General features: G+C 54.8%; 1 protein-coding gene across 5 annotated transcripts; it reads right to left on the reverse strand.

The window, feature by feature from the left end:
- Positions 1-1,018: 1,018 nt before the first annotated feature.
- Positions 1,019-16,437, reverse strand: PAQR5 (progestin and adipoQ receptor family member 5). 5 transcript variants are annotated; one of them, XM_074880498.1, is made up of 9 exons: positions 16,104-16,437; positions 13,667-13,720; positions 13,045-13,258; positions 12,667-12,794; positions 12,314-12,519; positions 11,583-11,709; positions 6,163-6,259; positions 5,529-5,670; positions 1,019-4,714 (listed from the first exon to the last, which is right to left on the reverse strand). In XM_074880498.1, exons 3-9 carry the CDS (start codon positions 13,093-13,095, stop codon positions 4,467-4,469), a joined length of 999 nt encoding a protein of 332 aa, XP_074736599.1. In that variant the 5' UTR covers positions 13,096-13,258; positions 13,667-13,720; positions 16,104-16,437; the 3' UTR covers positions 1,019-4,466. The 5 variants fall into 5 exon arrangements, with proteins under 5 accessions (XP_074736599.1, XP_074736604.1, XP_074736603.1 ...); XM_074880503.1 differs by lacking the exon at positions 16,104-16,437 and adding an exon at positions 15,532-15,551; XM_074880502.1 differs by lacking the exon at positions 16,104-16,437 and adding an exon at positions 15,393-15,411.
- Positions 16,438-24,909: the final 8,472 nt, after the last annotated feature.

Here is a 24,909-nt window from a genome sequence, read left to right on the forward strand (position 1 = left end):
AAATCGAACCAATCAGCGCCCGCGGCCCCGCACGCGTCACCGCGCAGCGCGTGCGCCTTACGTAACCGCGACACCGCCCGCTAACCGCCCCCCCCCCGGCACGTGGCGGGGGGGGCCGCGAGCGTTGCCATGGCGACGTTACGGGCGCGGCCTGGAGCCGCGGGCGCCCCCTGCTGGGCCCGGTGGACCCGCGGCCGCCCGCGGCGGGGGGGAGGAGGCGGCGGGAGGGGGGGCCGGGCCCCGTCACCGCGGGCCCAGGGCCCCGGAGGCCTCGTTGCGGCCTGCAGCGATCCCCGGGGCCGGGCCGGGGGAGCTCCCGCCTGGGTGGGCCCAGAGCTGGGCCTGGAGGCCGGAACCAGGCACAGCCTCAGGGAAATGGCAGAAGCCACCGAGCCGAAGGCTCTGGGAGCCCCAGAGGGGAGCAGGAAACTGCCCCGCCACACCCCGCCTTCACACCCCGGGGCGGCTGGGCCACCAGCTTGAGTGGGGACGGAGACAAGATGTCGCCCGGGCTTCAGGCCAAGCCATGGGAGCCTCTCCCTGGCAGGCTGCCTGGCCTGTGTCTTGTCTTGTAATTGCCTGTTTTATCTGCTTAGTGTAAATAAAAGTTGGGGTTTAGGAAGAGGAGTGTAATCCAGCAAATTCCCTGTGCCAGGCCCTCCCTGTGGCTAAGCCACTACCTGTCTGGAGGTAAATCAGTTAATTCCTAGCCCGTAGGAAATGCTTCACGGTGGAAAACAAAGCTTAAAATGTGAAGTTAAGACACACATAAAAAACCTGGCCAAACAAGGCCACTGAAAGACCTAACTTCCTGATGAAGAAACGCACTTCTATTTCGAATGGGGAGACTGGGGTAAAGGATGAAGTAACTTGAGTTTTAACCCTGGGCAGCAGCTCTAAAGGCCTCCAGTGGCTTGAACTCAATCTCTCTTACACCACAGACTTCTCAGTTTTAGTGCAAGTTAACTAAATCAAGTAAGCTTACCCACTTAAGGAAAAAAAAGAAAATCCAAAGAAATCCCAACAAGCTGTCTTTTATTTTTCACTGTGACTGCTATCAGCAGATGTCAGTCTCCTGGTCCAACCTTCACTTCTTAAACAGTGTTTTAAAACACATTGAAACATGCACATTTCTTAATGATCTTGAGAATACCACCAGTCAAAATTGAACTCCCGGAGCAGAACCAGAGCCCCACACGCAGTCCCACCGTCACACCATGACTGTCCTTGCCCTGCACCCTAAAACTGATAAGATGGGGCTGCCACCCTCAAAACCAAATGGAATTCCCAGAACCCTGAGAACTAACGGATAAAAGTGCCTGAAGCTGCACTTCCCACAGCAAAAAACCTCTGCTCACGCATCTGCTGACTGCCACGGCAGCGTCTTGCTTCTCGTGGATCCCAGACCGCTTAGGACTTAATAAATTAAACCCAGCATACAGATACCTGCCTGGAAAACGATACACGCAGGATGGATGAGAGCACAATTCACTCTCATCACAGGAGGAAAGGGGGTTTAACAAGCAAGATAACAATTCGCACAGCAGAACCTTTCCCAAGACTGAAGGTGCAGCAAGTCCAACGACAACGCCCGCCTCGCCCGGGGGGGTGTTCCAGAAGACACTCCTAGCTCCTGCTACAATCACATTTATACCCTCATTCCAGCTCATTTAAATCCACCGTGTGCGTTATACTCTGGAAAAAAGACGCGCATCTTTTGAATTAAGTTATTCAGGAATATTCAGCTCCACCTTTTACCTTAACCCAAAGGAACTCAGCAGACCTAAAACTCTGCTGTATCTGCGTAGCTCATCAGCACAGTAAACTCTGCTCGGCTGAAGGGCAGATGACGGATGTTCTCTGGGATTTGGTCATAAAGGTAGTAGTTTTGTTTGGGATTTGCTTTGGGTTGGGCAGAGACACACAACAAAACATGTTCCAACAAATAAATATCCGGTATTATTTACTCGTAACAGTTTGACACAGATTTTTTATTTCTTTATGTGAATAAAATTTAGTACGTTGAATAGATTTCTGGAGGCCTATCTCCAGCTGAAGAAGAAATCTAGCTGACCTGGGCTGCTTCAAGATCAAACATTCACTTGTTTAGTGTATAAAGTATGTGCCAGAGAAAGGGTCCATGCCAAGGCGTTGCAGGATCCAGAGGGATTATGGTAGTGTATCATACTACCATACTTTTTTATTGTTATAGTGTGTAATACTACTACTGTTATATTTTTAATGTAGTTTTCCTAAAAATAATTTCACCTAAAGAGGATAAGAGGACTTCCCAAATTCAAAAGTTAAACAACCAAGAAAAAACGTATGACTCACGTAAATTTTACAGACTCTTCAATCATGTCTTGCACGCAGAGCCAGATTCCTTTCCGGTCACCCGAGTACAGAAGGTAAATAAGCTTTGCAATTATTAGCAATTATCTCTGAAGTGATTAATTTTCACAGGCGGTATTTTTATGAAACTATACAAATCAGGTTAGCATATATCAGAGCGATAGTTATATTAGTTTTCTCTTTTAATGAAATAAAACTGTTGAATAAACAATTCTGTTCCAGTGCTTATAAATATTAATATAAATCTTGGTCAGCTTTCAAAAGAAAGCTATTTTTCAAAAGATTTATTTGTCCCATAATATATTTAATGAGCCGTTGTATTGTCACTCAAAAGTGCATCAATTATACCTTGATAGAGGCAATTATACACAAAACAAATTATACACCCGTATGATTATCAAGAAGCTTGATAATATTCCCTAGCAGTAATCTTTGCATCGCGTGTTCCTGCACCTCCTGCGCGGCGTGAGATAAATCCAACGTGACAACCTCCGTTGCTGGAGCCACCAGCAGAGCTCTCTCCCCGTGGGCTGCCTCCCCCTTGCCCTGGACCTCTCCCCAGCACTCTCCACTTCTGCCTGTAAAATCCAGATGTGGCAGCAAAGGAGAGCAAGGAGCAAGAGCCAGATCACAGGGCTGTTGCTGGGTGAGCAGAGGTCTAACTCTGGAAATGCGTTCAAATTACACGTTTGGATCCCCCCGTGCGTGATCAGCTCAGCTGCTCTAAATCCTGCCTTTCATCCGACAGCACTCACGTCCCTACGCTGTACAGACTCCCACTTATTGCTCAGCTGATGTTTTATTCTCCCCAGACACCCTCATCCTATCCGCTCAGGAAAAGAAAAACATTCTTCTATGCATGTGGGACCAGAAACTAGAGAGTTCAGAGGCGATGGCTCTACCATCAGTCACACCGTCAGACCAAGGGGCTGTCTAGCCCAGTATCCTGCCTCCAGAAACACCCAGGAGAGGATGCTTCATGAGAGGATATCTCACAAATTTCTCAGCCATTGCCCTTAACAAGGTGACAAACACCTTTTTTGAGCAGCACGGCTTCACACCCATGTTAAACAGCACAAAACAGTGCTCCTAAGGAAGTCCATGTCATCACCTCGCGGGTGCAGGTATTTCTTCCTGTGGTCATGTTTGATGCCACAAATGAGGTCAGAGAAGGGGCCCGGCTGCGAGCACGGGACGGAGGTGACAGGTGCAAGGAGGGAGGGACGGTGCCCCCCGTGCTCTGGGCCTGGGGCTGCGTCAGCCACTGGGCCATTGCATCGCCTGCGCGGGAGGGAGCTCAGCTCTCCCCTGCAAACTCAATCCCCAGGACTTACCTAGGCACTGGAATTGGACAAAAAAAAAAAAAAAAAGCTATTCTGGAGGAACATCCCATGGAGAGTTCTTCTAGAATAACTCTTTCTGGGTAATGATTAAAAATACCTGAATTTAAAATGTAGGCAAACTAGTCTCTCTCAATCCCAGATCTGTCAGGCACTTGGGTTTAGCGTAAGGCTGTGTAACACGGATAATTGAGGTTTTAATCTCCAAAATAATGCCACTTTTCAAGGTGAAAACCTTAGTTAGGGAGCCTCTGGGGGAACCCTTGCTCGTGCCTTCGCCAAGCCATCTTGGCTATCGGTCTAAACTGATGACAAGGACATCTGTGTCACCAGATGACCAGTGTTATCCACGTTCACTTGCCTCCCCGATTCCTCCCTAAGGCAAAGCTGATGAATGCCTATTGCTTTGGAAAGTATTAGCACTTATCTCCCTTTTACAGAAAAAAGTTAAGATTATTTTAAATATTTCTCGTGATGAACTAGCAACTTGATTAAAAGCGTTTCATAATCTGTTCCCAGCTTTAAAGCTATATGTACAAAAACCAGTGCAATACGTTTTGCTCTTGAGAAAATGTTGAATTTTCTCAGAGAGCGTAGGAAAATAAACTCCTCCTCATCCATACCATACCATACCATACCATACCATACCATACCATACCATACCATACCATACCATACCATACCATACCATACCATACCATACCATACCATACCATACCATACCGTTTCGGGTCTCTCCCGTGGAGCAGCATAAACACTATCTAGACCCGAAGCCTAATACCCGTGGGGTTTTTCTCTCTGCGGAGGCTCTGGCATGAAGCGCAGGGACACGGAGCAGAGCCCGATGACAGCCAGGCTCACGGCCATGCCGATGCCCATCGCCCCGAGGGTCTGGAGGGAGGAGGGAAGCAGCGAGGGGGGCAGGAGCTGGTCATGGCGCTCGGCCATATCCATCGTGATGGCCTCCATCTGGAAGTGCGTGCCGATGATCCCGCAGACGTGGAAAACTTGGTGGCTGTGCCCTGCAACAAAGCCAAAAGGCTCAGCAGACCTTCTGCATAGCATCCATTGCCTCCGGGCAATCACATTTTTAAATATTTATTCTACTAATTTCTGTGGCTTTTATTGCTGTGCCACCAGAGCGCAGAGATCTTCCTTTCCAAAACAGCTGGCTGTAATGGAAGCGAATTCCCCGCTGCTGCGGTCCTGGCACATGCGAGGTGCTGAGGAGCACTGTGCTCATGCACAGCGTGCTGGGGAGAGCAGGGGAAACCCCGATGCTTGCGCCAGGGCAGGGTTAGACTAGATATTAGGAAGCATTTCTTTCCAGAAGGGGTTGTTGGGCATTGGAATGGGCTGCCCAGGGCAGGGGTGGAGTCCCCATCCCTGGAGGGGTTTATGAGTCGGGTTGACCCAGCGCTGAGGGATCTGGTGGAGTTGGGAACGGTCAGTGTGAGGGTCATGGTTGGACTGGATGATCTTCAAGGGCTTTTTCAACCCAGATGATTCTGTGATTCTGTGACTGTCAATCCAGTCTCCTTGGTGGCTGCTGTGACATGGCGCTGTGAAGCACCGCTGTGCTACAGGTGAGGTTTTTTCCATGAGAAATGAGTGCTCTGTGGTCACAAAACCCTCTGTGAAACATTTTGGAAACAGCATGCTTCCGGAGCTGTTCCCACTTCACCTAGGCAGGACTGCTGTATCTCAAACGTAAAACTACATTTCCAATTTCCAGCAGGGAATATATTATAACCCCTGGGACTCACCCATGCATTAACGTGCTTTCTTCCTGAAAATAATGAGAAAACAATGCCAGCTCACCCTTTTGGCACTTACCAATATAATCAAAGTGTCCTGGCGCAAGTCTCTCTGGCAGATGGCTCGCGAAGATGAAGCAAGTGAGGAAGGCAAAGGCGGTGTGCTTGTAGTGGAGCAGGATGGCAGCCTCCGTGCAGCTCTCCGCCGCGCACAGGTAGAACTGCAGCAGCAGAGACGTGTCCGCACAGGGAAGGAAAGAGGGGAACAACATGTTTCTAAAGGAGGCAAATCTGTTCCCTGAGCCCCCAGCGTCTCTGCCTGCCCATCACCTGACACCGGCGCTGCAGGACCCAGGGCTGTCGCCTCCATTTTGTGCAAATCCCAGTCCTGCACCTCCTGTCCTTACACCTCACTGCAGCAAAATTCCCACCCTGCTCCAGTTTAGGAACTGGAAAACTTGCAGCTTTCAAAAGCAGTAACTTTCCAGCATGGGCAAAGTTTGAGCGTGGCGCTTTGAAGTGGAAGGAATCTGCCTATCAATAGGTGCAGGAAAAAATAACCACATCTTTTCCTGCCGGAGTTTGTTTTCCTTGAAACAAAAAAAAAAAGCGGCATATTTTTCCAAATATTTTCAGACTAAGATGAAGCAGCTGATATTTCCAACCCTGCAGCAAGCAAATGTCTTGGTGCCGTGAAGACAGGCTGTGCGTACCCTGTAGAAGAGAGGGATGCTGTCGAAGAGGTACGGGTACACGAAGGCCAGGGTGCGGGAAGCCTTGCTGAACCGGGGCCGCTCTGCCTCCAGAAACCTAGAAGAAAACACAGAAGATATTTCCCATGGCCCAGCACGGCCCATGAGGCCAATGTCAGCGCTGGAGTAGTTTGCTGGGGGCTGTGAATTACAGTGTTTTGGCTGCACCTACAGCCTCCCACGGACAACTCCGAATTCAGCCAGAGCAGGTGCGGGTTTTCCCTGCTGAGAGTTTGAAATTTGTGACCACCCTCAGCTCCCGTGGCTGCACTTCCCTGGCTGAACCCTGAGCTGGGCAAGGAAGGATTTAGGGGCCACCCTCCCCTCTTCTTCTCTTGTATCAGCAATAGCGTGGCCAGCAGGGACAGCGAAGGGATCTTACCCCTGTACTCAGCACTGGTGAGGCCGCACCTTGATGACTGGGTTCAGTTTTGGGCCCCTCACTCCAAAAAGGCCATTGAATGACTCGAGCATGTCCAGAGAAGGGCAACGGAGCTGGTGCAGGGTCTGGAGCACAGGTGTGATGGGGAGCGGCTGAGGGAACTGGGGGGGTTTAGTCTGGAGAAGAGGAGGCTGAGGGGAGACCTCATCGCCCTCTACAACTCCCTGAAAGGAGGGTGCAGAGAGGGGGGGATGAGTCTCTTGAACCAAGGAACAAGCGACAGGACAAGAGGGAATGGCCTCAAGCTGCGCCAGGGCAGGGTCAGACTGGCTCTCAGGAAGTATTTCTTTCCAGAAGGGGTTGTTGGGCGTTGGAATGGGCTGCCCAGGGCAGGGGGGGAGTCCCCATCCCTGGAGGGGTTTATGAGTCGTGTTGACCCAGCGCTGAGGGATCTGGTGGAGTTGAGAACGGTCAGTGTGAGGTTAATGGTTGGACTGGATGATCTTCAAGGGCTTTTCCAACCCAGATGATTCTGTGATTCTACGCTCGGGCTCTCACAGGTGCATTTCTGCAGCTCTGAAAACAATCTTTTTTACAGTGTCCTTGCGTGGCTGATTTTGCTTTTTTACCATTGCTTATTAGCCATTACCTGTCAGCAGCTAGGAACAGAGCTGCTTTTTAAACAGCTGCTGCCCCTGCAATTGTTTTTAACTGAGTTTTCACTCTTGGTTTTGAATCCAAGCTTTCTGAGCACAGCAATCAGGGAGAACACATCTGCCTTGGCTTGGAAGGCTTTGTAGGTAGCGCGGCATTCAGGCTGTGCTTGACACTGTTTGTTAATTAAGCTGTATTGCAGCTTATGTCTGAAATGCATGAAATGGCCCAGCATCCTTCTTTTTTACATCCTGCCGAGACTTTGCGATTGTCATTTCAGAGAATGCGTGGAGAGAGTTACTGAAATCACAAACTAAATTAATTAAACAAGTTACTTTTTAACAACATCACCGTTATAATGGAAGAAGCAGCCTGCTGGTGATAATCATACCATGTATGAGGAGAAAAGTGTATGTCTAGACAGGGAATAATATTCTGCAGTTTGTTCCCCAGGAAATCACGCTGCTGAAATGTAGGACATACTTCATAGCTGAAATCACAGAATAATTGACCACCCAGGTCCCCCCAAAAAAACCTTTTGAAAACCCGGAGCTGGGTCCTGAGCCCTCTGCTGAGCCCCACGCCTTCTCCTGCCACATGGGGAGCACAACTCAAACGAACCCTGGAGACGGAGAGCACGGGGGAGCCTCAGAGACACCCAGCAGCACCCTGCCTGCAGAGACTGGCACGGTCAATGCTCACCCCACACCAAGCCCTGCCCCTCCGGCCATGGGGGCAGGTGGGGGGGCAGCAGGGTGGGCGTCAGGATGCTCCCTACCACAGGGAGGGCTCCAGCCGTGAGTCCATCACCCTGCCTCCCGCCACAGCCGTGGGAGCTCCAGACCAGGAACAGAAGACCTCTCCCTCCGATCCCTCCCTGCTGGGAAAGACCAACTTTTGTAGGGTTTTAGCCCAATGTGGAAACAGGGAGACTAATTTAAGCAGAATTACAGCAGACCTGCCTGCAAAGCAGAAGGGCTCTATCAATACGACCCAAAATATGGGTTGAAACTCTGACAATTCAACACCTGCTCATGAGCCACTAACTGCACAAGGGCTTTCATCTTGCTCCCCCTCAGTTTGGCCTGCCACCATGGCTTGTGGCTTGCTCCAAAGACATCACAACGATGCTGAAGATGCCTCCTGCTCTGTTTTCTCCTGAATTTCTGCATGATTGCTGCTGTATTTTCCTACCGTGGTGTCCCCCACCTAGGGCTGTGCTCCTGTTCCTGCTCACCCACTGCTGCTGGGTGCTGTGCTCACCCTCACCCCACATCTTCCCACTCCTTCAGCCACATACCAATCCAACCTGAGCAGATCTGCTGCCAAAATAGAGCCCCTGTATCACAGCCTGGGCGCCTGGTAACTTAGGGACAGCATCCTAGTCACAGAGGACAGCGTGAGAGGTAGCAGAGCTCAAGTGTACTCTGTTCTCATCCTGAAAAGCCCGTACAGGTTTTTCTGCTTTCATGGGTATGTCTGCAGGGAGATGCCAGATCCTCCAGCATGAAAAAACCTTTTGTGCAGCTGCTCATCCTGTGCTGGGGAAGGAATGCAGTTGGACGCTCTCCATTTCAGGGTGCAAGGGTTTTTTAGCGTCACATAAAGGATAAACACACCTATTTCAGTCCGTCTGCAAGTGTTTCCCTGTTTGGCAATTCCATGTTCCTAGGGCACAGGATGCAAAAAACAACCAAACAAAAATTCTTACTGTTGACTCATCAACCAGCCGTCTAGGATTGGGAAATTTTCCTGAGAAGTTGATGAAATTTGGTGCAGCAGCTTAGCAAAAGCCCTTTCTTCAGACACCCCGCTGCAAGTCGCTGCCTTCGTCACGTCGCTGCATCCTCCTCTGCATCAACCCATACTCCCGCTGACCTTCACAGGGTGGCTGCCGGAGGCTGAGCCGCTATGTTGGGCCCCGGTGCAGCAGCTCAGCCAGGCTCAGGAGCTCTTCCCTCCTCTGAACCTCTCCGAAATGGCCGGCATGCTGCTCGGCCCTCTCTCCCCGAGTCACCTCAGTCCCTGGCAGTGCCATGTGCACCCAGGGCCACCGGCAGCCGCGGGCCCTCCCAGCTCCTCGAGGCAGCCCTGCCCAGGGCGCGGTGCCAGTGCCGAGCCCTCGGTGAGCCAGGCAGGAGCGGGAGTGCCCGGGCAGCTCCCTTCCAAGCTCGGTAGCATCACCTCCCCTTGCACAACTGGGTTTCAGCTCCGTTCCCGTTCAACCCTCCCGCCTCGGAGGGACCTTTTGGCTGCTGTGACTCAGCCGAGGGTGACGCTGAGGCAAATGCCATCAGTGAGCAGCACCCTGTGGTAGGAAATGGGGGTGGCCCAGGCACTGGGGGCCTCGGGGCGACCTCCCCCATCCCCAACCTGCCCGGCACAAGCCACTTCCACAAGCCAGGGAAGCACCATGGCCGAGGCAGGTGCAAAACCAGTTTCCCCACGCAGCGGAAATGCTGCCACACCTGAGGCGTGCGGAGGGGTACGGGGCGAGAGCAGCAGCCACCGCAGGGATGCTGGCAGCCCGGCATGCCAGGGCACTGGCCCTGTGGCTACTGCAAGTCCCAGCCGTGAGCCAGCACACGCGGGGGCTCCTCTCACCACCGTGGGGGAAACCAGCAGCACTGCTGGCCCACACTGGTGTGGTGTATTCAGGACTCCTGCTCAGCCAGGGATGTTTTGTTGATTTTTTTTTTATTTTTAAGCCTACATTCGATGGATTTCCTACTTCTCTAATGGAAATTACTGAGACAACAGGAATTGCTATTCTATCCCATAGCAATAGTTGCATGTTTTTCACATAACTGTACTTACAGTTTTGTAGTAGAGATAGGCTGACAATTAAATTTTCAGATCAAGAATTTTTTTAAACAATCCGAATTAAGCTGGAACTGATCTCAAGTTGCTGATATTTCTTAAGTGTTATCTTCAAGTGGTAAGTACTAAGATTAGCACATGGTCAGTGAACTTCATTTGCTAAGCCCATCTAATGAGACAATAAAGAGACGCACAAGACAAAATAAGAGGGGGGAAAGAGACAAAAAGAAAGAGAAAGAAATGAAGAATATAAGGAAAAAACACCAAGTCCCAACTGGCATCATCCACCGAGAGAGATCCTTGAGTTTGCAGCACTGCTCAGTGATACCAAGGACAGATCTTCCACCCCAGGGAGTTACTCCAGTGTGTAACCCACACACCAAAAGGTTAGTAAATCCTCCCATACTCAACACACACTTAAATAAGGCAAATTTGCAGGATCTGTAAGGAATATCAAGCGCTTAGTGCTCTCCCTCTCGGGAGACACTGAGCTGCATCCTACTCTGCAGCAGCCCCTCTCTTACAGCCGGGCACCCTGATTTCATCCTGCCAGGGCGTGGGAGCATTTTCCTCTCTGCCGAGGCAGCAGCACGGACACACAGCCCTGTGCCAGGGCGGGTCCTAGGCAGGGAAAGGCCCCCCGGGGTTATGTGATGCTGTGACAAGCCAAAGACACCCCAAAATACAAAGACACCCTAAAACAGAAGGAAGGAGTAACGCCAAATGATTCTTCACGCTGCTTGAGGACACGGGAATTGTACGTTTCGCAAAGCAAACTGCTTGTCCTCACAGCGAGACACGAGTGCTTTACAAATGCAGCCTTCGGGGAGGTATCTACCATGAATTAAATCCAAACCAGTCCAGCTGAAGATCTAGTGTGGTGTGGAGTGCTGGAAATCAGCCGAGCAGTTTAGACATTTTGAGTTATTCCAAACAAATCGTCTAATGCCGCTCAGGAACAAAATACTGTGCACGCAATGCTGCCCATGCTTTAAAAATTATGCAACCAGCTGTGAGGATGCTGAGCTTCCTCCTCCGCAAATCTGTTGTACGCACGTAGAAATGCACACGTAGGAACACACACGTAAACACACACGTAAACACACACACACACAAATACACACATGCACACACGCAGCACGTGCTTTTGGCAGGACCATGCTCACGTTTAAACATGCTTAAATGTTAGGGGCCCTGGAGCCCCCCTCCTTTTTTTCAGGTTATGTTAGAAAAACAACAGGCCAGGCGAGGTGCTGGAGGTAGATATCTTCCTGCCAGGCACGCGCTGTACAAAATCACCTCTTCAACTTTCACAAATTAACACTACAATTGTTTTGCATTTTTGATCATCAGACTCTCCTAGCGCCCACATGCAACATGTTTCCTAAACCAAAAGTCCTTTTCTTCCCCTTCCTGAGCTTAAGGCTCATACTGTTACGGTACGGCCTGTAATTGAAAAGCTTCATTCATAAAACTAATTAATGATTCTGCTGTAGCAGCCACGGCAGATAAAGCAGCAGCTTACCTGGAATAGCAGGACAGACTGGTGCTAACGACAGTGTTCAGCACGGCGACGGGGACATAACAGCGGTGGAAGGGGCTGTTGAGCCATTCCGCAGGGAAGACGTATGCCGAGTACGCCAGCGCCGACCCTGCAAGCACAGGAGGTGCCCAGTTGGCGCCAGGCCCCGCCGGGAGCCTCCTCTTCCTCCTGGGCGCAGCCATGAATCGGCGCTCGAGCGCTCTTGGGAGAGGAGCTGTGAGTTGAGGTGAAGGAGCAGCCGAGTAGCTCAGGGGAGCAGAAGGCAGACACCCCAATTGCCAGCTTCTGCAGACACCCTTCCGTGAGGAGCTGGTGACGTGCAAAGACCTCGGCTGCTCCTGTTTCCCCCGCAGCGAGGCACCACCAGTTTCACTGACAGCATTTCTCCTTAATGTGCTTTGTTTTTTAACTTATTCTATTTACTACAAATCCCAAAGTGTGTCATGCAGCCAGGCCTCCATCCCAGGGCTGCCCCATACGAAACCCAGCCCCAAATTATTATTTGTGGCAGTGTCAGAGATGCTTCACAGCCCCTCCCGAGCACCGGGCTGCAGGGAGGAGGAAGAGGAGGAGTGGAGCGACTCCAGGATGTCGTTGCTTGTCCCGTCTGAGCACCAGGGGCTCAGCCCCATCCCTGATACCTCCCTGTGCCCCCAGGGGAGCACTGGGGACTGGCATCCCAATGAAACCTCCGCAGAGGTGCCCGCCCTTACCCAAGCTGTACATGCTGAGAGCCGCGTAGTCGAAGAAGTAGCAGATGTGCCGGGCGTGGGTGGACATGGTGCTGAAGGTGTGGGCGCAGCTGGAGGCGAGGGGGTAGATGCAGCAGGTCAGCAGGTAGGCAAGGAGGGGCCAGGCATGAGGGTCCTCCCGGCCCCCCGGCCCCTGCAGCTGCCCCACCAGGGTCCACACAAAGTACCTGCGAGGAGGAGGAGGGTGAGCGTCGCACCCTGGGGTGCCCTCTTCTCCCACCCCTCCCACCCCCCGTGCCCTCTTCTCTTCTCCCACCACAGCGACCCACTGCCTCCTCCCATGGACACTGAAGGCACAAGGGCATGGTACCTACCAGGCAGGCACAAAATGCGTCCAGATATTTAGGGTCTCGTTCGTCATTTGGAAGACGCTGAGGAGACAATCTGCTGCCGAGCTCCGGGGGGGGCGATACCCGAAGAGGATCCCCTGCTCCTGGTACCCCTGCAAGGCAAGGACTGGCACTGGGGGCAGGCAGAGGAGGAGGAAGGACAAGTCGGAGGAGAAGGAAGGAAGGTTGCCCATGATTCAGGACCCAGGACCCTGCTGTGAGGACAGAGCTGTGCCCCCCCTGCCCCGTGGGACTGAGCACTGCCCCGGAGGGGGGATAGTCATCCCAGCATGCTGCTCCCGCTTGTCACCTCCCCAAACCCCACTGAGCCTCAGGCGTAGGGAAGAAAAACTCCTCTCTGACCTTGGGCACTTGGTTGATGCTGAGCAGCCGGGGTAACTTGAGGCTCAGCATCGCGTGCGTCGGGGCTCCGGCTCCGAGGGATGTTTTTGGCTCGGGACGAGCCCTGGTGGTGCCTCACACCCAGCCTGGCTGCATCTAACACCCCGCAGGGGAAGTGAGGGGATGGGGACGGGACTGTCCCGTGATGGCCGAAGTGATGCTCAGGACAGGCGGCCTGGGGAAGACAAGGATTCATGGGGACGTGGCACAGTGTCCCAAACCCACATGTGACAAACGTTTCCGGGGGGGCTCCCATGGGATGGGGAGGGGAGACGGCATCTGTCGCTGCAGGGGATGTTGGGATCCATCCCTCCCATCCACACCCCGAAGGGGCAAGGTGAGAAGGACAGCGTGTCCCTGTCCCCACCGCCCAGAGGGACTGAACCTCCCTGTTGTCACCCCAACAGAGCCAGGGGGATGCAGGAACAGCACCCATATCTCCGGAGCACCTCAAGGTCACACAGAAAGCCCCGGACACAGGCTGGGGGGCTGCAGGGTGCAGGCAGGTCCCCTCGGGGAGGATACAGTGTCCCCGTGGAACATTCCAGTGCCATGGTGCAGCCCCAACATCTCCATCTCTTACCTGCCGACGGCTTTGGCAGCGCCGCCTCTCCTCTGCTCCGCCTCCACCTCCGGTCTGTGAAATAAAGGTGAAAAAAATAAAATTATCCTCTCCTGCAAGGGACCGCCTGGCCCAGGGGAAGCCGGGCGAGAAGGGAGCCCGAGGCTGGGCTTGTGAGCTCAGCCTTCTGAGAGGCCGAGAGTGGCTCCAGCCATCCCACCACGTCCCACTGGGACACACCAAGCTTCAGCCGTCAGCACGCCTTGCCCAGGACTTGCCAGTCCCGAATAAACTCCCCTGCGGCCCTTTCCTGGCTGCTGGTATTGCCCTTCATCTGCCCCTGCTCCTCCTCCCCGCCCACACTCTACCTCTCAGCATGGCCCAGCAGCTCCGGTGCCGACACGGGCAAAACACCGTGGGGAGTGCCCGGAGAGAGGGAGGTGGCTGGGAGGTGGTTAGCAGGAGGGAAAAAATTAACGAGGCAAGAGAGCAATAAACCCAACATAAAATAAAATTGGAAAGGCCTTTAGTTAAAGATTAGACTTGAATCGGGAGCTTTTCCTTGGGTGTTGTGCTACAGGTGTGCTGCCCCAAAGCTACACTCAGCCTGCAGCCCCCCAGGATCCCCCCAGGATCCCCCCGGTATTCCCACACTGCTCCATGGTGGAAAAGGGACCTGAACCTTGCGGTGGCCTCCAGAGCCTCCAGACCCAGCTGCAGGGCAGGGAGTGAGGGCAGGGGGTGAGGGCAGGGAGAGAGGGCAGGGAGTGAAGGCAGGGGTGAGGGCAGGGAGTGAGGACAGGGAATGAAGGCAGGGTATGAGGAGAGGGAGTGAAGGCAGGGTATGAGGAGAGGGAGTGAAGGCAGGGGGTGAGGGCACGGGGTGAGGGCAGGGAGCAAGGGCAGGGGGTAAGGGCAGGGAGCGAGGGCTGCCGTTGCTTGTTTGCATGCTCCAGAAATCAAGGGCAGCCTGGCCCCACGCACTGCCCTCGCCTGCCCCCGCCAAACGCCTGATACAAACACAGACGAGGGTGACGACGCGACGGGGCACAACCCATCTCCCCTATCCCAGTGAAGCCGAGGAAGCCGCCCGGGCTCTTCCCAACAGGGTGCGGGAGCCCCGGTTTGCAAAGAGCCGTTGTACGGATGCCCCGATCCCGGTGCTCTCTGCACCCAGGAAAACTGTGTCTGACACAGGGACCCTGGCCCCCACGCACCTCGCACCCCTCTGCCTCCGCAGCAGCACCCGGGCAGCCCCGGGCCTGGGCTTACCCAAGAACTTGTATTTTTTAAGAGCAAAATGAGTCACCGGAGCTGCGGGGTGCAGCAGCAGCCCAGGCACACCCTGCGGTCCCGTGTTTTCCTCCTTCTTTGGCTGATTTTTTCCACCCGGGGAGCGGCACTGAGGGATGGGGGCACATCGCAACCACGGCCGCTGCGAACAGCGGCTGACAGACTCTGCAGGGTCACCCAGCTGGCTGCAAACACACTTCTTCCTCCTCCTCCTCCTCCTCCTCCTCCTCCTCCTCCTCATCCCCCACGGCCACACACCAAGCCCCGGGGGGACGTCAGGCACCGCAGGCTGCAGGTCCAGCCCCGGGAGCCTTTTTTTTGCCAAGTTCACCCGGGGAAGATTCCTGGCTGGCACCCGTTTTCCCTGTCAAAGGCTGCGCTTTGTCACTGGCGAGAGGAGCCCTGACACATCCCCCATCACCCCGTCACCCCATCACCCCGTCACCCTCCGGACTTGGCTGCAGTGAGCGTGGAGCGTGGCTGCAGCAGCTCTCCCACGGCACAAGCTCTCCCCACCAAACCCCAGCCCGTGTCTTTCAACTGAGAGAAAAAAAATTTTAGCTGTTAATTATTAACTTTCACGACTTTCTTACGGCGGCGCAAGGAGAGAGACTCGTTGAAGGGTACAGCTAGTGGCCGGGCTGCTCTGAGTGCTCGGCACCGGCGTCAGCAGCGCAGGACATGCCAAGACCTTTTCCAGCAGAACAACAGAGGCTTTGTAGGAGGTTGTTGTTGCTGCGGGTGGCTGCTGGTATCTGCTGGGGATCGCAGACGAGCAGGCAGCTCTGAGCACACACATAAGCTTAAGGCTTTCCGATCGTCAGCGCGTCTCAGGCACGTGTTTGAGCCCTTTGCCAGCCCTAGCGCTTTCACCCATCCTCCTCGGGGCACGGCCGCCTCTCGGTGCCCCATCCCGCTCTTAAAGCGCAGCTGAGTGAAATTTCCATAAATTCTAGGAACGACCAGCGCGGCCACAAGCTGCTGGTGCCGTCGGAGGGCAGGGAAAAGCCCCGCGCCGCCGGCCCCTGGCACACGCAGCTCCTTCCACCTTCGTCTTCTGGCAGGCGAGCTCACACCCTGCAAACCCTCGGCCTCCCCGGGGCAGCGTGAAAAGCAGCAAAAACGATTGAGAAAGGGAGCAAAAAGCAGAGCAGCCGGTACTTACGGCGCTGCTCCCGGGAGCGGGGCTGGGTCGGATGCTGCGTTATCGCCGGCGCTGGCTCCGGGCGACCGCGTTACTCATCTGTGTACAAACACAGCCCACATGGCTGAGCCACGCTGGAAGCCTGGCCGGGGCGTAGGCAGCCGAGGGAGCGGGCTGGGGCAGGTTTGCCAAAGCCGGCAGCCCGGCAGGAAGGACAAGGGAGGATTTGCCAAAAGCCCGACTCGCTGCCAGCACCCGGCGGGATGGTCCCCGCACCCCGGCTGGGCTCGGGAGGGGGAAGGACGCGGAGGAGGTCAGCCCCGCCGGCTGCTTTCCCAGATTAGGAGCAAATTAATTCTGGCTCGTCTTTTAGTAGAACAGGAAAAAGGCAGCAAAATAAAACCGGAAATAACTGTGGCCAAACGCTCTCAGATTGTGCTCTGGATTAGCTTCAGCCGGGCTGCAAGGAAGTGGAATAAGGGCAGGAAAAAATATTAACTCACAGACCTCCCTGTGCATCTTCAGCTCCCAGGTCCCTCTGCTTTAGCACCGGAAAACACCCGAAACTTGTTTAACTGTCTCCAAGGTCACTGTAAAGTTAAAACCCTCCTGTAGATGAAGCGGGAGCTGCTCCCAAACTGGAGGTTTCTTACATCATTCCTGGATGGTTGGAGGATCACAGCTGGCCGGGCAACGGGGTCCCCTTGGCCACCAGCTCTCCCCACGCCTGCCCAGCTGCAGAACCCAGTGCGTTTCCCCTTCTCCTCCCCAACAAAGCCTCTGGTGTTACTGCAGCCGTTGGTAACGTGTTTCACAATATTTGAATCAAGCGGCGGATTGAGGAGTGCAAGTGGCTGGGGAGGGACGCGCGGGCGTCGCTGCTGGGTTATTAAGGAGGTGGAAGAACTAGAGCCAGGCGTAACGCCCACCTCGCAGGTTGTGGGGAGAAGCAATAAGGGACATCTGAAATCAGGGCTGGTGAACATGCGGCAGCGTTTTAATGGCGAGGGAAAGTCTCTTGATAGCCATTTTGGGGGGGGTAAGTGCGTTAACCCTCCCCTGCCAGCACCACAGCTTTCCCCTCATACGGCAGCAGCTCCCTGAGGCAGCCATGGGGATTTGCACCAGTAACAGGTTCCTTAAGGAAGCGACCCCCATCCAAAGAGCTACATCCCAGCAGCCAAACCCTGAACCCCGTGGCCATGACCTCTGCTACCATGAAACTCATCCCCGCAGCAACCAGGAGCACGGGGGCTGAGCCGGGGATGCGTGTGCCAGCAAAAGCCAATGCTCACACTCCGTCGGGAGCCCACGCAGGTCTTGGTTTATAAACAGCCTTTTCATTTGGGTGAAGAAGGTAAAGGCGTCTCCAGGCAGTACAAGGAAGGCGATTTCATCACAGTGCTGCTGGGAGGAGGAGCTGATGTCGGGGATAACCGGGCACCTCTGGGTCACCCGCTGCTCCTGCAGCGTTTTCCCCCAGTTTGCCACCAAATTGGCACAAAATTAGGATTTGTTTTGTGGGCACGGCCGGGCTGGGCACAGGCATGTCTGCATCCAGCTGCGGGGCCGGGGCCAGCTCGGCTCCTGGGGGAGACTGTCACTGACTTCATCACCCCATGGCCCCCATCCTCGCAGGGCCACGGGCCAGGGGAGCGGTGAGCGGGAGGCAAACGCTGCCTCCCTGCCTGCCCCACGCTTTTGGCACTGAGTGTGTGTTTTAAACCATCTCCTGGGCTTTTTTTCCCTTCAAATCATTGCCCGCCAGAGACCAAGATGCAGATTTACTCTACTTACCCCCTCGCCTGCCCGGGTTTATGAGCTGCAGCCAGTCAAATGAGCTGGAAAGGGTAAAGTCTGCTGCTGCACTGTAATAAAACCATGAAAAACCTTAAAATGACTCCTGATTGTTTTTATATGAGCATTGACACAAACCCATCAAATAATCCAGCCGCATTTATTTGCGCTGGTGGCTCGTGCACCAGCAGCAGCTCTGCCTGGCAGCAGCAGAGAAAGGATCTTATGCCCGAGGACTTTGACCCTGCTCTGGGCACTACCTGCAGCCCCAGGCAGGACTTTCTTCCCAGCACCGTGCCCACGTAGGGGCAGCCTGGGAACCCTCGTGTTTCCAAACCAGCGTTTCCAGCACGTGCAAAGGCCGTGCCAGCCCCGTGGTGCCTCCCGTGCCACGAGTGGGAACTTTCCAGCACTGAAGAGCTGAACCCCAGCCACGTTTTTTTGCAGCAAAATAGGAACTGAGCTGAAATACAACTGTGGGAGCAGGATATCCCCAGGGTCTGGAAACCAGCAGCGAGCATGAACCGGCCGAGAGCTTCTGCTGGCTCTTGTTCTTGGGGTGAAAGCGCTTGGAAAAGGCACTTGCAGAGGGGAAGCTCCCAGCTGCCTCCTGCGTCACCGTGCTCTGGGTAAAGGCCTTGCCGGGAGACGGGGTGCTGCTGGACGCCCCACACCTTCAGCGAAGGTCTCTGCAGCCCCCAAATCGCGTGGCATTAACGCGTGAGTGGGACGTCCAGCCCTGCAGCGCGGCAGCTTAAATGGGGCAGCTGGAGATGCTGGGCTCAGCCCCCCCCCGAGCGCCCTCCCCGAGCCTCACCGCTGGCAAGTGTTTGCCAAGAGCTGGCCAGGATCCACCCTGGTGGCATCAAGCTCCGCTCCAGCCCACAGCAAGGGTCCGCCGCAGCCCAGCTCCCCAGCACTGCACTTTTACCGAGGGTGTTAAAAGCCAGAGAGGATGAAAAATTTAAAAATCGTTATTTAAGTGTTGGCCAGATCCTGCTGCTCTGCTCCAGCATTAATGGGGATGGTGCAAGCAGAGCGCAGCTGGGCACAGGGAGCCCTGCTGATCTGGGGGGGTCCCAGTGGCTCTCAGGGCGTGCTGGGGGCAAGGGGCACCCATGGGAGAGCCCCAGACAGGGCACCCAGGGCAGGTTTTGGGGGGCCCAGCAGGAAAGTGCTGGGACCTGGGGGCTGAGCAGTGCAAGCGGGGACATCCTGCAGCTTGGGGACAGGGACTCACACAGCCCTTGCGCATCATCTGGCCCCCGGACACAACCCTGTACAGATGTGCACACTGGCCCCAGATGTGCACACTGGCCCCAGATGTGCGTCCCCATGCACCCCAGATGCGCATACGCATCCAGATGTGTGCATCTGCCCCAGATGTGCACGCCCACATCCATCCTCCAGATGTGCGCCCCCACCCCAGCCATGCACAGCCACCCCAAATGTGCGCACCCACCCCAGATGTGCACATCCATCCTCCAGATGTGCACCCCACCCCAGCTGTGGCGCCCCCAGATGTGCAAACCACATCCCAGATGCGCACAACAATCCAGATGTGCACACCAGCCCCAGCTGTGCAGCCCCCCCAGCTGTGTACACGCGCCCCTGCAGATGTTCCCACTCACCTCCTGGGCCTGCACCCCACAGATGTGCCCCCCCACCCCCCCTGCAGACGTAACCCCCCCAGCCTGGGCCCTTCCCGGAGACTGCCGGTGTCCCCCACACATGGGAGTGGAGATGTGGCCGTGCCGTGGGTGCTAGCGCTCACCCCCCTCCCAGCTGCCCCCCCCACGCCCTTGCCAGCACTGCACACTCTGGTTTAATCACTCCCTGGTTTTTATTTGCCTTCAAACTGGGCAGCAGGAGCGTAAAGGTGCCTTTTCCTGGCTGGCCGTACCCCAGAACACGGTCTGTGTTTGCTGAGCTGCGGACAAACATCCACCCTCACCAAAACCAAAAAAAATTACTCAGTGGGAGCTGTGGGGCCCAACGTTGCACCTGGAGCTGCCCATAACGCCCCGCCAGCCTGGGTAAAGCCATGACCGGCTGCCCAGCCCCCCAGCACCCCCAGGAAGCTGCAGGCTGAGCCCAGCTTTTAGGCTGAGCCCAACTTTCAGGCCAGCTCAGAGCACCCGGGGTGGGCAGAGTCCGACCCTCGCAAGGCTGTGCAGGGGCTGCGCTCCCACCGCCCAGCTCTGCCCCGGTCTGATGGCCGCGTGCTCCCGAGCAACTATTTCTTCTGCCTTTTTATAATTCTTTAAAATTAACTGGAAAATCCACGCACAGACTTTCCCAAAATTTCTGTTGAGGGGTGAAGACCAAGCGTGGGAAGGGCTCCCCACACCCCAGAAGCGTCCAAGCCTGTGACAGCCGCAGCATGGGGGGACCGAGGAGCAGCCCTGGCCCCCGCGGCCGGCAGGAGCTGGGGGTTGGGCTCGGCCCACAGTTGCCCCCAGAGCCAGGAGCCAGCCCGGGCAGAGACAAACCCCTGGGATCTCTCCCCCTTCCTCTGCCCAAAGCCTGGTTGTGGCCCCATCATCCCCCACCACCCCTGGGCGACGGAGCCAGCCCCTGCGCTGGATCTGGGGCAGTCGCCGTGGCCAGAGGGAGCCCAGTGTCCCCTTGTCCTCGCCATGGGGACCTCGTCCAGGCAGCGCCAGCTCGTCCCCCCCCTCCTGGGCTGGTGACCCAGGCAGAAGCCACCAGCCACAGGACTCCCCAAGCAGTCTCTGAATCCCACGGCATCGTGGCGGAGCCGCTCACGGGAGGTGCAAAGAAAAAGCTGGTGAATATTTAATTTAGCCCTAAGCCTGCACGTTTAATTACGCACGTTTAATTCTTCGCCGGGTTATTTACGCTCTACTGCAAGCGCCGCCTCTTCAGAGCCCCCCCGCGGCCCCCGCGGGGCCTGATCCTGCTGCACCCAGCGTGGAGCTCAGCACGTGTGGGTGCCCACGGGGGGACGAGGGCTCCTGGCCGCAACCTCTGCCTGCGCCGCGACAGCGGGGCCACGGCGCAAACGCCACCATGGAACAATCGAGAAGGTGACAACTGCGGAATAGGAACGCGGCGGTTTGTTCTGTTGGCCCCGGGTTGTTTTTTTCTTCCCATAAAAGGGAGTTTGTTGCCCGTAAAGTCAGTTGTTGTGAGCTGGGGCGGTTCTAAATGAAGACCGTGGGTTGTTCCAGACCGTGGGCTGGTGCGCAGCGACGTGGAGCCAAGCTGGTGATGGGTCCTGCTGGCAGAATTGCAAAATGTCTGAAGGTGATGCGGGGGCTGCAGCGTCCCGCGGCCCCTGGGGCCATGAAAACTTCACAGAAATCACTGCAAAGAGCAGGGTGGGGTGGGAAAAAGGTGGCGGCCGTTGCGACCCGCTTCGGCAACGGGCAGGGAAAGGCGGGGTGAGAGGGACCAGGGGCTTCGCTATGGGATGGGGTCGCTCCAGCACTCAAAAAAAAAAAAAAAATCTGAACACTTTAGAAAATTTTCAATTCATAAAAAAATGAAAATTAGCATCAGCAGCAGCTCCTCATCAGGGTGTGAGCAGAGAACCCCCTGCTAACGCCTTTGAGACCACCCCCCTCTGCCCTCGTCTCCTGGCCACCTCTGCCACAAGATGCTGGGGGGTTGTGGCAGTGGGGGGGGGGGGGGTTGTCCCCGGGGGTCACCGCCAAGCCCAGGAGGTACCTGTGGAGCAGCTCTGGCTTCGCTCCGGCATTCCCTCCCCTCCAGCATCCCCACGTCTGGAAAGCGATGGGGAGCGCTGAGGTGGCCAAGCCTGGATGGAAAAAAAAGGCAGAGTCTGGCCAAAATCACCAGCCTGGCCCATCCCAAGGGGGGGCAAGTGGGACCTTCTGCCCTCTTAGCCCCCGCACGCAGCCAGCCCCGGCTGCTGACACAGCCCAGCTCATGCAACACATTTCTGGCTCCAACCCATCTTAATTAATATTTTTAATTACAAAATGAAGATGCTGACACGTTCTGCTTACAGGGCATGCGAGATGGGGGAAGGTGCCGGCGCTGACCGTGCTGTTAAGTGTTCAGAGGACGTTGGGGTACGGCAGCTGGGACGCTGCGGGGAGGGAAGCGGGTGCCGAGGAGGAGCCAAACCCTCCACGGGGAAAATCACCCGGAAAGTTCTTCCTCACACCCTCCTCCTCCTCACTTCCCCAGAGCTTCAGGTGCAGCTGGATGCCGCTCCGCCCCAGCTGGGCCCAGCGCATTACAGGCAGCAAGACTCAGTATTAATATTTAATTCTCTCTCTTAAGCAGCTCAGCCCCGGGTTAAGCGCCCAGCAGCCGGCCCCGGGCAGAGGGAAATGGCATTTACCGCCAGCTGCTTCTGCTGACATTTGATTGTTCAAACAAGGCCCAGAGAAAACAAAAAGCTACAGTGGAAGATCAGAGCGTTTAATAAGATCCAGCCAAGTCCCGCGAGCACTTAGGATAAAGACGGGATTTCACTAAAAAGGCTTCTTTATCATCAAATTAATGGGTTAGTATTCCCCACCCAAGTGATGCCATGTGGATTTTCTTTTTTTCCCCCTCCCAGTCATGGGCTTTGCAGAATTAAGTCTTTTTAGATGCTTCCTGCACACAAGCGGCTGAAGGTGCCGCTCGGTGCTCGGCGCCTGCACAAGCCTCTCCCTGAGCATCCTCAGAGCCTCTTTCCACACCCAGAAAGGTTGGGCCAAGGTCTCGCTTGCAAACAGGTGCCTGGGCCTGAGAAACGTGTCCATGCAGCGTTTGTGTCTCCCAGTATGGTTGAAGAAGCCGCTGCCACCTCCGCTGTGCGGGGAAGCCGCTCCGTGCTCTCCTATTTCCTCCTCAGGGTGAGAGAAAGCCATGGAACCACGATGAATCCACACAGAAGGGAGGGCCTTAAGGCAATGGCAGCACTTAAGCTCAGTGAGTCAAGCAGCCTGGGCTTCTAAATGGGGAAAACTTCTTTTAGAGCAGCAGACAGAGGGGTACCAGGAGGCACACGAGGCGAGGGATGGAGCCACAGCGGGATGGTGCAGAAGGGAGGCTGTATGTGGAGCATTTTCCCACTAGAAAATACTATTAACCTAGACTAAACTAGAAAAACAACCAAAAAAACCGACAGAGAGACACCTCACCTTCACCCCCACCAAGAGCATGACCTGGTACCAGCATCTGCACACACCGGGGGCAAGAGCAGAACCTCAAGTGCTGGAGGCCGGGCCAGCACTCGTGTTTCTTCTCAGACTCGGCACCAAAAGCGTGACCTCGCTGCAATTCGCCGTCAAATATTTGATGCTGTCGCCTCAGGGACAGCAGCAGCGAGCCCCCGGCACCCAGTTGTCCATGGCCACCAAAGTCTGTTGAGAAATAAAGTGCTGTTGGTGCACTCAACAGCACGAGGGTCCACCAAGAGCCTTGGCGACGCCTTGGAAGGAGCAGGAACTCCTCTATGCCATGGGTGAGCAAACAGCAGAGTCGGTCCTGGCAGGTGCAAACCCCTTCCCGAGCAAGGCAGGTCCGCACGCTCGTCTTCTTCAAGATGGGAAACGCGTGACTACCTGAAGGGAGCATGCAAAGAGGGGGGGATGAGTCTCTTGAACCAAGGAACAAGCGACAGGACAAGAGGGAATGGCCTCAAGCTGCGCCAGGGCAGGGTTAGACTGGCTCTTAGGAAGTATTTCTTTCCAGAAGGGGTTGTTGGGCGTTGGAATGGGCTGCCCAGGGCAGGGGTGGAGTCCCCATCCCTGGAGGGGTTTAAGAGTCGGGTTGACCCAGCGCTGAGGGATCTGGTGGAGTTGAGAACGGTCAGTGTGAGGTTAATGGTTGGACTGGATGATCTTCAAGGGCTTTTCCAACCCAGATGATTCTGGGATTCTGAGAGCAGGAACCCTCTGCTCGTTAGTGGTTATTACTGGTGCTCCAGCCTGTTCATCTTCAGTCCAACCCCTCAGCAAGTTGCTGGGAGACACAAATTCCACAAGATGAGCTCTTAAAATATTTGGTGTCCTCAAGGTTGGAGCCGGTGAGCGCCTGGATGTCTTTCAACATTTGCACTTCGCCGTTGCAAAACTCCACCTTGTTGAATAGGCTGAAACGCCAAGTGCTTGGCATCTAAATAGCTCCTGCTGTTTTTGGAAGAGATTAGTAAAGTATAGAAGCAGCTATTTAACATTCAGGAAGCGCAACGCATACATGGGAGTTATCAGTCACTCCAGGCAGATGGTTAATGTATCTCCTTTCACCACAAACTGAGCAGCAAACATTCAAACTCATCACCAAGACAACATATTTAAATCCACTTCTATTTTCAATTCATACGTTTTTAACAAACTGCTAAGTAATGAAAAATCAATATTTTCACCCAAGCAGGTGGGAGACGGTCCTGAAGCTCTGCCCGGCTGCGGAAGACACGCTCTGGGCGTTTCAGGAATGCAAAATTATTTATGACCAAGTCAAACGTGGCATCCTGGGTGCAGGTCACGTTTATGGCCAAGGAGGCACCGACTTCCCAGTGACCAGCTCCGATTTACCGGCACTTCCACCAGGGTGGGAAGCACCACTTCAGGCACGGAGTGATCTCAGTCCCAATTTTGGGGGAGAATTTTGATGGGACTTGCATCTTTTTAGCTGAAAACAGGACTTAAGAGAGTGGGGTGCTTCTCGCACATCACAGGCAACCTCAGCTGACCACCCGTCGTCTCTGTTAGGATATTTTTTAGTGACTGATCAGTTAAAATTGTTATTTAACAGAAATCACTCAAAACAAGATGCATTTAGCAGAAATAACTCAACCAGCAACATACTGCGTGAACTTGACTTGAGCAGACAGAGAATATAGATCTGTGGTCCTTACCTCAAATCAGCAAACTCTTTAACTGCTGAAAAAAAAATAACGTTTTCCATCTTACTTAGAATAAAACCCTTCCTGAATACCCTAAAAGGAGACATCTCAAAACCACTACGATGATGCTCATCAGGGCTCACCTGTAACCGTACGTAGGGCTGAAGGTACGGACTGGAATAAAGAAAATGCTCCACG

This window comes from Strix uralensis, chromosome 11 (genome assembly GCF_047716275.1).
Source record: "Strix uralensis isolate ZFMK-TIS-50842 chromosome 11, bStrUra1, whole genome shotgun sequence".
NCBI lineage: Eukaryota > Metazoa > Chordata > Aves > Strigiformes > Strigidae > Strix > Strix uralensis.

Excerpts from the sequence above, each read along its gene's own strand:
- PAQR5 (XM_074880498.1), bottom strand. The coding sequence starts at position 13,095 with ATGCTGAGCCTCAAGTTACCCCGGCTGCTCAGCATCAACCAAGTGCCC. Across the intron at positions 12,795-13,044 it reads GCATCAACCAAGTGCCCAAG|GGGTACCAGGAGCAGGGGAT; the intron begins GTCAGAGAGGAG and ends CTTGCCTTGCAG. Across the intron at positions 5,671-6,162 it reads GCATCCCTCTCTTCTACAGG|TTCTACCTGTGCGCGGCGGA; the intron begins GTACGCACAGCC and ends CTGCTGCTGCAG.